This window comes from Varroa destructor, unplaced genomic scaffold (genome assembly GCF_002443255.2).
Source record: "Varroa destructor unplaced genomic scaffold, Vdes_3.0 BEIS01000002.1, whole genome shotgun sequence".
Lineage (NCBI taxonomy): Eukaryota > Metazoa > Arthropoda > Arachnida > Mesostigmata > Varroidae > Varroa > Varroa destructor.
This window is the reverse complement of record NW_019211455.1, coordinates 42318422-42331681: the sequence shown is the minus strand read 5'-3', so window position 1 is coordinate 42331681 and position 13260 is coordinate 42318422. Positions and strand designations below refer to the sequence as shown.

The 13260-nt window shown below is 37.6% G+C and overlaps 1 protein-coding gene across 2 annotated transcripts; it reads left to right on the top strand.

Annotated features, from left to right (window-relative positions):
* Positions 1-488: 488 nt before the first annotated feature.
* On the top strand, positions 489-3786 carry LOC111245150 (putative protein FAM10A4). 2 transcript variants are annotated; one of them, XM_022793109.2, is made up of 8 exons: positions 489-648; positions 1391-1493; positions 1895-2033; positions 2136-2239; positions 2368-2486; positions 2585-2703; positions 2827-2921; positions 3124-3786. In XM_022793109.2, the coding sequence occupies exons 2-8, from the start codon at positions 1398-1400 to the stop codon at positions 3538-3540; spliced, it is 1089 nt and encodes a 362-aa protein (XP_022648844.1). In that variant the 5' UTR covers positions 489-648; positions 1391-1397; the 3' UTR covers positions 3541-3786. The 2 variants fall into 2 exon arrangements, with proteins under 2 accessions (XP_022648844.1, XP_086836539.1); XM_086980413.1 differs by lacking the exon at positions 489-648 and adding an exon at positions 822-853.
* The last annotated feature ends 9474 nt before the right edge of the window (positions 3787-13260 follow it).

Below are 13260 nucleotides of genomic sequence, written 5' to 3'. Positions count from 1 at the left end.
TATAATAATCTAACACGTCTTTAATCGTCGCATAGGTGAAAACGCATAATATTGAAAAAGGTATCTTAGCAACAGACATAACCAATGAAAAAAACTATTAAAGCCTTTTCCTGAAGTTCCTATTTGCAGGAACTATTTCTACTACTGTAACACCTTTCATGTACAAAGATCGTATTACATCATACAACAATAAGTAAGTTCGCAATTTTTTTCTATAGATATTTTATCCACTTCTTTTCCCTGTGTAGCATTCAATTATCTAAGGTGATTCCGCTTAGGAGTGTGATGTTCGATTACTTCATAAGATATGCATCTTCGATTTCGACGAGTCACTGCTCTTATTTTTTTCGTCGTTTCATGATTACATATCGAGTGCTAGGTGGATGTATCAATAGAGAACGTAGGATTTGCTTCAGGTAAATTTTCGCGGGTCTTCCCATTCCTGTTTCGTCTGCTACGCCATCTGCTCTTTTTATAAATACGCGCAGCCTGTCCGTTTTCTCGAATTGTCTATTTGCAAAGTACGACGATTTGACTGACTGGCTAAGTAAACGCGACCAGGTAGTCTTGTGTGTTAGACACCCAAAGCAGTCGTAGCATTGTATGCGTGCGTGTTTTTGTATATAATTCGTGCGTGAAGTTCAACAGGTAAGTTCATAATGTTTGCAGGAAAGTAAGAAGATTATGATTATTAAGCAGACTTTACTGGCCCGATTCAATGGTGCCTCTATGAAGTTAGGGTGCCATGTACACGTTGGAATCCCAATGCTCAAAATCTCTATTTGTAGTTGTATCTATTCTAGCCGTGTGGTACACTCTCCTGGGCTGTTGTCATGATGTGTTACGTAAATCGGTATAACATTCATTATCGACTCAGCTGAATGCTTATTTGCTGCTACTTGGTTGCGGAAAGACTTATATTTCTGATAAACAAGTTGTGTGTGTAGCAGGGCGTCAAAAACTATAGCTTTTGATTCCATGAACGCAAAATACAACATTTTCTCTGTTTATATACCAGACATACATACAAGAAGCAGTTGGGTTGGGACTACATCCGCAGTTTTCATTCTAGCGAAGCCTTCTCAGTGGAACGTTGTAACGCATATTTAGAATTATAGCACTGAAAGCTGGGTAACACACAAATTATAATATTGAATATCATAATCTTTCAAGTCGTAGGATAGGATTGGATCATGCTACATAGCTTTACTTTCGCATTTGCCGGTCAACGTGTTTTTCTCGAATCTTTTTATACAGTACTAAGTGAACTAATTCGTAGTGTATCTCTACCAGATTGATTTTAGAGGAAAAAAATTATCGTTCTGTGCTTTGTGGTAGGAGGCCTTACAGGAATTTGTAGTTTAGCACTGACGTATTGTTTTTCATGTAGTTACAGAATGGACCCGCAGGACATTATCAAGTTAGAGGCCCTTGTCGAGCTCGTGAAATCGAAGCCAGAAACACTGTATACGCCAGAGCTCGCGTTTTTTAAGGTATTGAGAAATATTTCTACGTTCGCTTTCGTTATTTCGTTTAGTAACTGTAACTTCAACTGGTACATTAATATCGTTTTGTTGTAAGTATATAACCCACCAATAACATACGTATGTATCCTGTGATTTGTGCTTAAGCTTCGGTGGATCAGTGATACATCACAATTTTAGCAATGGATGTGTAATAAAACGACAGAAGAACAATAGTGGCGTGTCAAGTTTAGATAAAATAGAAAAAACTATACGAGCATAGATAATATATTAGTAATAAAAAATAATATCCGTAAGCGGAACCTTAGACAATTAAGTGCTGCAGAGAAAGAAATAGAAAAAAATATAGAGAATTGTGGGAAACTGACTTCTTTATTTATACATTGTTGGCCTAACGTTGGGTGTTATAGAGTTACTTGGAGTCTCTGGAAGCAAAGCTGCCAGCCCGACCTAACGAAGCACAGTCGACTGCCAGTGCTCCGGAACCTGCGGCGGCGAAAACTGAAGAGTCAATGAAGGGTGAAGATGAATCAGAAGAAAGTGAAGTTGGTAAGCTCTTCGTTTTGAGAAATAAATTGCTGTTTTTCGGTATTAATAATTGCAACTAAAAGCTTGCTCTTTTTTAATAATACCTTTGATTGTAACATACAGAGCTGGATGAGTCCGGAGTTGTTCCAGAGGATGACGATCTCGAGCTCCCGATGGGAGAACCAGATGTAGACTCTTCAGAAGCAGATGAGGAAAAAATCTCTGAGGTATCTACAACAGACCTAACAAAACCTTCAAAATAAAAATATTACCGTTAGAACTACTTGGGTAATTTGAACTCCATAACATTTATGAATAAGTAACAGCTTCACTGTTTAATTGCTTGTTTTTTTAGCTCCGAGGCCAAGCGGCTGAAGCAACCGGCGAGGGCAATTTAGACGCCGCGCTGAGTTTATATACGGAGGCTATAAAACTCAGCCCGAAAAGCGCTGCGCTATTCGCAAAGCGAGCTCAGTGGGTATTCATTAAATACATGTTTTAGTGCTTACATTAATAATTTTGCTTACAAGGACTATTGGTTGCGGTTCCACTACAGCATTCGATGTTTTCAGGATTTTACTTAAAATGAAGAAGCCTAAAAACGCAATCAAAGACGCTTCCAAAGCGATTGACCTCAATCCTGATCAACCTTTGGCATACAGAATCCGAGGGCGGGCTCACGGTTTATTAGGTGAGTTAGTTTTTTTTTTTGTTCAACCGGATTCCGGATTACCTCAGATTGCCTAAGGACCTGTGGAATGTGCATCGCGTGATGTGGGTTTACAAGTCACTTAACTAAATTATCCTGTCTTAGGTCATTGGGAACAGGCTGCGAGCGACCTCAACACGTCGTTGAATATTGACTATTCTGAAGAGGCTAACGAATGGCTGAAGGAGGTGGCTGGCAACGTAAGCTTACTCAACAATCTTTTTTGATTCGATAGTTTTAGTCGAAGTCCAAATTTGGTAAAAGACAATACTTAACCAGATCTTTATCATATCAAAATGCATACATTTATTCGTGTTTTGTTTTCTTCACGCAGGTATGCTGGAAGTTTTCATTTACAAAAATATATCCAAACTGTTAAAGCTACTTAACAATTGTTGATAGGCGAAGAAGCTCCACGACCATAAGCGGAAGCTCGAGCGCAAACGTGTGGATAAGGAAGTCCGAGAACGACAAGAACGAGTTCGGCGAGCTCAGGAAGAACGCAAAAAGGCCGAAGGAACGTTCTCCGGTTCCCCTGGCGGTTTTCCAGGAATGCCTGGTGGTTTTTACGGCGATTTGCAGAAGCAACTAGCGGAGCTCTTCAAGGACCCCGAGGTTATGAAGGCATTCCAAGATCCAGAAGTAGCACAGGCCTTCCAGGATATCACGACTAACCCCGCAAACATGATGAAGTATCAGGGCAATCCGAAAGTGATGGCGCTTGTCACGAAATTGATGGGAAAGATGGGCATCGGTGGCGGAGCCGGCGCTGCCATGGGCGGTGATAACAGAGGTGGAATGGGAAATATGTTTGGTTAAATGTCATGGACATACTTTGTATTAGTGTGTCTGTCTGTGAGTGGGCAGAACAGACTGGGTATGCAACGACCCTTGTCACTGAAAGTTTCACCTATAATAAAATGGAATGCCAATTGTGTATTATCACTCACAGTATCAGAGGCGCAAACAGCAATGCGCGTATATGATAACACAGAAAGAAGACTTTGCTAGAAAAATGCTAGACGACTCTTCTCAAATGAAATAAAATATGTCAGTCTTTTTTGATTCATGAAGTCTTCTTTGGGTGTTTCTTGCTTTTACAGGCCTACGTTAAGAATTTCCCTAAACGAAAGAGTTATGTGATAGGTAAATATATATTGCTCATATACAAACATTTTATAGAACATTATAATACTGTATTTCACTTCTGAACCTACTGAGGGATACGGGAATTTTAATTTGTTACTAGTATTAGTTTTACTTTGTGATGCATGGGAAGCATAATAACTATATATCTTAAGCACATACAGCCCCAGTATGATCGGATGAATGGAGCTCGGTCTGATATATCTATATGTGGCACAAGTGTGTAAATTGGATAAGCTCTTTTTTAGGCCACCATGGCTATGAACCGATGCGCCTGCGCTGTCTTCGAAGACATTGGTGAAACTGTGGGAATGATAATGATATATAGTGCTCTTTGGCGTGTACCTATAAGCACAATGGTAGGTTAATTGAAGACACTACTACAATGAAAGGACAGTTGACATCGTTTATTGGTAAATGGTCCCTTGTCAGATTTTTATCGGTTACGTAGGGTTGAATGAACTTTGGGTTGGGACAGTAAGAAGCCCACATTGTTACAGCTTAATTGATCATGGCATAATGCTATTGGCGTTTGAAAACTAGGTGTTTAATTAGCGGCGGTGTATCTTCATTACATGCGCCTAGGCTTGGTTCACATCGAATTCGCTACAGTGAGTTATACTTATATCGTGCTTATGTAGGCCTGCGTAACCAGGACGCTTCATAGGTCTGTTCGAAAACCCCGCACTAGTCCAACGACTTCCATTCCGGCTATAATCTCTAATTAAGGGCAAGTTTATCGAAAACTTTTTATTAGAAACTTTATTAAAAAAAAAAACCGAAAATACGATTCAGAGGTATTAAAACTGATGCAACAGTATTCGGAGATGTCTAGTCTGCGTCACGTGCAAATTTGTGTGTCATGTGACTTAAATATGTTACAAATTACCTTAAATCGCCAAAGCAAATCCGTTGTTTATATGCCGATACTGTATTACTATGGGAGAAGTGCTGTGGTATTATCATTTTTTATTTTATTCCGGATTTTCTTCTCTCCAAGGATCAAAATGAATGATGATGAAATGGTCGACTATGAAGTAACTATTTGGTAATCACAAATACACGTCCTTTTTTGACTATTGAAAATATGTTTTTCAACAACTAGAAATAAGGTTTTTTTCTTTCCGAATATTTCTTTTAGACCATCTTTTTAGCCGGTAAACTTCAAGACATTTTAAAGACAAATTGACCTCTTATCTCTGGCAACACACGACCTTCATTAAATGCTAGGTTATTAATCATATAATATTTCGGTATGCGTAAATTCTTCATACGCCTTTCACGCTATCGTTTCACGATAAGTACTTGCTTTGGTTACCAAAAGTATAACAATTAGCAAAGTTTGGTAATAACGAAGTAACAGTGAAGACCGCACAGTCATATGCACCCATATGTGGCACAAAATCACCCTTGAGGACATTCACATTAGTTGAAAATTGGTCATAACAATGAAACTGGCTTTCGAATTTTGGTGAGATCTGTTTTAATCGCCACATAAGCTAAGTTATGCTATGCATGTTTACGCACCACTTAAACGTATCTTACAGCGCTCAGACTACAGAGAAGGGGTAGGTGCTTGTGCCAGAATATTCTTGAAAATATAATGGAGATCTGCTGTGTGCAAGCACAAATGTTGGCTCCTCTAGGGCTTCACTATTTCTCGTGTATTAAATTCAGGCATGGTTCAGCCGACCCTAGAAAACGACGTGTGGTACAATCTAACTGGAAATGCTCCTAACACAACCTGACGCCGGCTTATTGCTTGTAAGTTCGAAATACATAGCAACTGTATATATAACGAGGTATATATCCGTTGCTCTTGTAATTACTGTTTTACAGAGATGTAAGTGTACATGTAACAGCATTCTGTTGCGCTATATACATTAGACGTACACACCAAGTCCAGTTGAGACCTAAACAATACTATGAACTGCTTTTAAAAAAAATATAAATTAACTTTACTAGAAAGAACACAGTATGGATTGTTCAAGTTCAATAATGTGTTTAAACCAATTGAAAATCAGAAAATAGCATAGTGCTACATTGCCTTCAATATGTCAAATAAACGTGTTATATTCGTTTTTGTTTTGAACCCTATGTTTGGAAAGGTATCCCTGTTCTGCAGTGAGAGATTTAAGCTCGTTTTTGTCTACAGTAGTGGGGGTTGCCTTTTATCTATGCGTGTGAGTGACTTTTTATTTTCGATACTGTAACGAAAAACCTAATAATAATTATTATAGTAATAGTATAAAAAGTATTTCTGATTTCTAACGACGAGTAAAGCTCACAACTTTGAAGAGCAAAATCTTCCAATATCTATGTAAGATGTAGCAATTGCACACATTTAGTTCACCAGTTGCTTACAGCTTAATATTTTAACATGGTTTTTCAATATCCATCAGTCGCCATCAGTACATAATTAAAGACATCATTGAGATAAATAACAGTATAAAGCAATAGAAGTCATATATATGTATATTGCCGAAGCCTCAAGTGAACAGGATGTCGAAAAGCTGGATTGACTATTAATTCTGATTTTAAAATAGAAAAATAAGAAAGGTATGGTTCGTTTATTGAGAATTCGTCGGCTTTGCGGACCGTTGTTTGTATAGTAACCCGCGCATTTCCCAATGGACTTGTGATGCCCAGCAATGTAGGCTACAGTGAAAATCTGTGAGTCTGGACCACTCAGTTTTGTGCGTGTCTCTTGTACATCATAGCGGTTAAGATCGAAAAATTCACTGTTTAGCCTTGTAGTTGTGGTGTTTAATACTTCAAAAGATGCCAAGAGACGTAAGAGTGGTATTGAAACTCAGTACCTGCTTCTATGAAGCGTCAAAAATTGATACTTAGTACTTCAACATTAAACAGCGGTTTTACTTTGGAGTATAGTAGTCCTATTTTGAGTGGCAGTTCGACTTTGGACAGCGGTCCTGTTTCGAACAAGTTTTTTTCGACTCATAAGTGCTACCCTCTAGCTGGATAAGTACTTGGGACTCTGTAATATTGTTACCTATTATCAGCGTTTCCAGCAACTTCCAATACGAGTTGCACAATCTCACAACTTTCTCGTTAGAAAGAGAAGCAGATCCTAAATTAATTCAGTTACTATTTAACTCAACGTGCTTGATATTTGTAAGAATCACTTTACACGAATAGAAATGGTCGACAGCGTCTCTATTGCTAAACATACCAACAACAAAATTGCACCTGGCTTTCTGTGATTCAGCTGGAATCGAACAATCTTTTATATACTAACTCGGGGCCTATGTAGGTGGGGAATATACTGAAATTTAGCTAAACCATATTATTAAAACTCGCTGAGAAAAAAAATAGCCATTTAACAATTTCAGATTTCTACTAGATAATATATATAGGCCCGCCAACGTCATATATATATAAACAAAAGAGTTATATCTATACATCTTTTCACCTTGTACACACACGGTAATTAATGCTTCTCGCCTGTCTTTATCATGTATTGGTCAGATTTGATCACCACTTAATCTTTGCAGATCAGGCCGTGTTTTCTTTACATATTCCTGTTACATTATTTTGTTTCGGCTTATATGTTTACCGATGTAAAAAAAATCGACTGTCGTATAACAACACGCACGCGTTGAATCAAAACATAAAGTTATAGTTTGAAGCTAAGAGAAGTGGACTTTGTCCCTTTGCTCTCACCTCCTTCAACGCTTGTCGTCTTTTTCGTCTTATCAGTTGGTCTATTTGACCTCTTCAAATCACTTCTTCACTACCCCCTTTTTCATCACGCGTTTCGTTAACTGCCATAGAAGATCGTTCAATACACTGACAATAAACATCTTATTAGGCACTACACGTTATACGGGCTTTAGTTAGTCGGAACAGCTTGAACGTCGAGCATCCAAAGCAGATGGTCAGAGCATTAGTGGTCAATATGTAGTCTTCAGATACTCAGATAACAATGTCGACGCTCAAGTCTGATTAGATAAACAAAGCTAAACTGAAACGAGAACTGATTCCTGAAAGAATGCACTATAACGTAATCTTTGCCTCTTTGTTATAATGCAAAAAAACAATATATTTGGCGAAAAGGGGGATTAGTGAAGGAAAAGTATCGAAGTGAATCGGGTAAGTAAATTAAACATAGATAACGAAAACATTCTATTAGGTTAACATTCTCGCATGACAACAGAAGAGAACTGATAGGAAGATTTTGATGAAATATCTAAATAGCCAGCAATTTATGTGTCAATATTCCACTGCTGCACTCAGACGAAGATGAGCCTGAAATAATAAACGTGTGATACGCAAACAAGTCGCCATCTGCCATTGCCATAAGCGTTAATAACAAAGGAGATCGATGACACCTAACAGGGCTCGTCGGAAGTATTCGATATGATAAAGTTGGCAGTAGTAAGGGCGAAGGTTGTCATTTTCAGTTTCGAAATAGGGTGTTGACTTTGACTCACTTCTTGTATCTCCTTCAGGAACCAGCTAATCTTGCTTCTATTCTAGTTCAAGTTAGTGTTTAGCTTAAATAAGTGTATCAAATAGAATACAAAGAGTTAAAAAGTTCGGCTTCATGGAGCTTCTATAGCAAAACGGCTTGTCTGCAATTCTGTGAAAAACAGATTACATTCATCTAAAGCCATTATTCGAGGTGAAGTATAATAACATAAATCAACAGTGCACAGTACGGTTGATTTAATCTGTTGAAGACTCTAGAGAAACCAACCAATTGATTACACCCATATTTCGGTAAACCTACCTAGTACAGCCGTTTCCACATAATTGTCAAATTAAAACTCATAACAAATGATTGATATCGCCACATACAGTGTAAATTTCTGTTCAGCCGAATACATACATCATTTGAATACTCGCCGTATGTACTAATGTACCAGAAGGAGCCTATTATTCTCTTTTTCAAAAGATCTTGATTTGATAGTGCTTGATTCGGTCAGTCTTTGCGGAAATTACAAAATATATATATACGTGACACTTCAGTGCGTTATATCTAAAGAGGTGGTCTCTTGAAGATATTCACATAGTAGGAGAGTCTAAAAGCGTAAAAAAATAATAACCTGTGTTTGAGCACTCGACTTTTAGGGGCAACTTTTAAGAGCATGACCCGATGTATGGACTTTAAAAAAGCCGAGGCGGTCCGTAAGTGAATTGCACATTGAAAGTATCTAGTATGATAGACTTGCTACTTAACGTTAGGTGTGCGGTAAGTCGATAACGCCGAAATGAGCTGAGGAACGGTTTCGGTGGCTTCATAATTAATGGGGCAAATTTTCAACGAGGACTTGCGTTGTCCGTCTAAGAAAAATGCAAAGAAAAAACATGCGTGAGCCCTGTACATTAATTCAACTATTCGATGCTCAGTAGGACTAACGAAACAACAGCTGCCTTTCTTTTGCCCACCCAAGCAGGGCTTGGGTGTAAGGAAAAACTATGTAGTCCTTATTCACGTCTGCTGATTCGCTGGTGAAAATCATGAGTTTTGAGGAAGTTACGATTCTTCTAACTTATTTGGTGCCGTGTACTCTTATTGGCCATCCATATTTAGATTGAACTAAAACAATGTTATAATATCCATAGGGAAACAAAACCGATGCTATTATGGTCTTTTGATTTATATATATATATATACATTTTTTTTTATTTGAGTTATATCAGTCGTTTGCTTAAAATGAGATTTTGTGCGTGTGCGAGGTGTTTGAAAGGACCTCATTCGGAACCAATAGTCAAACATTATGAGGCCTTGTAGACTTATTTTGGTAGGTATAGTTTCCCCAACAGAACTTAAACCTGCAATCTTGCGATTTTAAGCCAAATGCCTTGCCAAGATAATAAGGATGCATACTTAAATTGGAGACAAAAAAAAAAGTATGTCAAAAAAAAGTGAAAAAACTTAATATTACATTGCAGCGCAGAACGACCTGGCATATATATATATATGTATGTATGTATGTATGTATGTATGTATGGTGTTATACTTGAACACGTAAGGGTGCTCCTGAAGTCTTATAGCTCTCTTTATTGGACTAATTCTTTTCTTCTTAACTTTGCATTTTTAAAGCAAGAATATTAAGTAATTGCTCGCTGGTCCTATAATAATGCGAAATTTATAAACTACTTTATGAACACGTGAAAAACAAATATCATAGCATAAGTTTGTTTACCGAATAGTTCAAACAACAACTTTGTTGGCTTCTTGGATTAAACTGATTTGAAGTGGATCACTAAATTTTTTTTTTTACTATTTTTATTATTCCGAAAACTGTAATGTTAATTTGACCAGACGTTAGTTTTTTTTCTACACTTTTTTTTTACAGGAATCTCTTATATGTATCTATGAGAAGCTTATAGAAAATGAGGTGAGCTACATTTTATTTGGATTTTTGTCACAATGTGTTTTCCACTGAAAACATGGTAACTGAACCTGAACATGGAGGTCTATGTAGGGAAAATATTCTTGATATGAATCGAAAGCTTTCGCTGAACTCAATAAAATACAATACATGCCTTTATAACGGAGTCTGTTTCAACTTTAAAGTGCCCTTCGAAGTTGTGATAACTTGATATAGTGCTCTATGTAAAAGAAATTGTTCTTGATACCAATCGAAAACTGTCGACAGGCTAACCAAAATTCTGTATACAAAGTGGATATTTTGGGGTTAAAATAATTTTAAAACATTCGTTGGGAGGTTCGTTTTGCTCACGTGACAGTGAAATGAAAAAAAACATTTCGAGCTGTTTTTAAATGCTTCTTGAATTTGAAAAGCTGGAATATTGGCAAGTTGTAGCGTCTGACACGACGAATAGTTTAGTTCAACCTTTTTTTTTCGAAAATATTCCCTTGAGCGTATTCAGAGAACTGCTAAAATGTCGAGGGCATTTTCTCCAATTATTTACATTAATCGATACATTTTGACAAGCTTGGTAACAATGCATTCTATTTTCCTCTAGCTAAAATTGATAACGACAACGTAAAAAGCGCCAAAAGCTTTTTCGCATAGGTTACAGTGGGGTAAGAATGTTTTACATGGAAGTCTGTGCAGGCATTGATGTTCGTCGATGAGCTAAATGTGAAATAAAATACACAGCAGCTTTCGTATCGAAAATAGCATTCCAAAAACAGAATCAATAGGACAATCAGAATGTATCAAATATTTGTGTCTTCAGTCAACATAATATCCGTGATTATTTATTAACAAATTAAAATGAAAAAATCCTTAAGCCTTGCTAACGTCCCAGGTACAGAATTGGCAGGTGAGACGACCCTGCAAACGGCAACCTCTATTGAAACCAGCCGAATACCAATTCGATTCATGTACGTCCCTCAGAAATTGCCAACGTCCGATCGACAGTTCCAGAGTTAACTGGACTTCCTGGCGAACATATTAGAATTGGCTCATAAAATAATTACAAAAGGGTAACGGGTTAGCTGCCGCAGGACAATTGCAATGGGATGACTATTGCCGCATATTTATTTCTGTCTATGTTAGATTGTATGCAACACTGACAAAATAGCGACAAAAGAGGCGCAGGGGAATCCCGCAAGTCCATCTAGAATATCTAAATATAATAATGAGAGACACTCTTCAACAAAACGTTAGCTCTATTTGCTCAAACTTTGCCTAGTGTATTAAAGGTGAACTTTAAGACCTCCACGTTTTATGTAGGCCATGTGTTTCAGTACGCAGAACGCCAAAAATCATATGATCAGATCGGACGTGACGCAATTAAAACACATTATCAGCCCACTATTTGGATTGTAAAGTGCCATTGATTTGTAGGTGCCTTGTATCGATGTTAAGTGATACAAGGCTACATCAGACAAACATTCATACATTAGTCACATATATCTTCCTAAATAATAATGATACATATTTATTTAATACTACGCGTTCTTGTAGAACCTGTTGTCTGTAGCTATAAAGGTCTATGTGCATTATCCATGTGTGAAACAGGTTAATTCTTCGTTTGTTGGACAATTCACGATCTGCGAGAATTCGACTTTTCAGGTCTTCCTTATTGTAGGGAAGTCACCATTATCTTGTCTTTAATGGGATCACATCGTATATTGCTTTATATTAGCCGTTCGCTGGGACGGACAGCTGAATTTTGTGTCTTGACTGTTTCGTTAGTGCTATTTCTGGCTTCATCAGTCCAGCTACTTTTGCGTCATGCTGTCGGATGCCCACAGTGATACGTCCATCTCGATGGAAGTTGATATTTTGGCCAGACTGTATGCAGTCACGATGATCATAAAGGTAAAAAAGGTATCTGGCATCCTCTCGTATGGAATTAACTTAATTGCTTGCAAATTTAGAAGGCCTGCAGTTTAATACCGAGTGGTTTAATCTGCGCGAGCATCTAGGGGACACCGGCCGGCTGCCTTCTTTCTTTCGGTCTATAGCTCCCAAAACAACGTAACCTGAGGCTGACGTAGATTACTTGCGTTAAAGAGCTGCTCGTGTGCGAAGTTGACAAAATAAAGGGGTGTATTACTGCAATATCTATATCGGGCGTATCGGGGTTTATTGTTACGTAACAATCACAGCGATAAGGTAATAACTTAAACTATGATTAATTTCCGGCGTATGAGTTACCTAATTGAATTTCATGTATGTATTTTGAATAATGCGATGTTTTCGCAAAATAATTGCTAGGTGCGGTACTACAGTTAACTGTATGAGGAAAGTTAAAGGGCTTATTATAACTAGAAAGACGCATATTTTTGTAGAAGCATTGATTTAGTGTACTCTTCTAACTGATTAGAAAACGGGCCTCTGAAAAAATATTATCTTAAGTTACAATTAACAAATAACACGAAAGCCCCATCGTGAAACACTCGTTACAGCAAAATGCACAAAATGGCGACAGTATGGGAAAAAGAGCCGCTAGAAATCTAGCTTCTCTGTTGCAATGGCCGTTGCGATTTATGATTTCTGGTCTTAAAATATAATAGATATGAGCAGAAAAATTCAACAGTGTAGTACTATGTATGAACATGTAATTCGTTGGTGATTAACCATTTTACGCGTAAATGGAATTAAGCGGAGATTCAATCCAACGCCAAAAAACAACGTTTTGGGTTCTACGTGCTGTACTGCTGTCAAAAATTTCCTTCGACTGATGAAAGCTCTATTTGATAGCCGATTAAAAGCATCTTTCTGACTATTTTAAGAAATAATCATTTACCATAATTAAATGGCTCGAATGCCGATAGCTGAACTGATATTTATTCGTTCCATTATTCAACAAAAGCGATTTCCACCCAAAATACTTGCTCCCAACAAACTGCTGTAAATCCGTATGAGGTCAATTTACAATATGGGCAAAAACGGGCTCACAGTGGGCAAACAACGGCTACAGTGGTTTAGGATTAACACATAC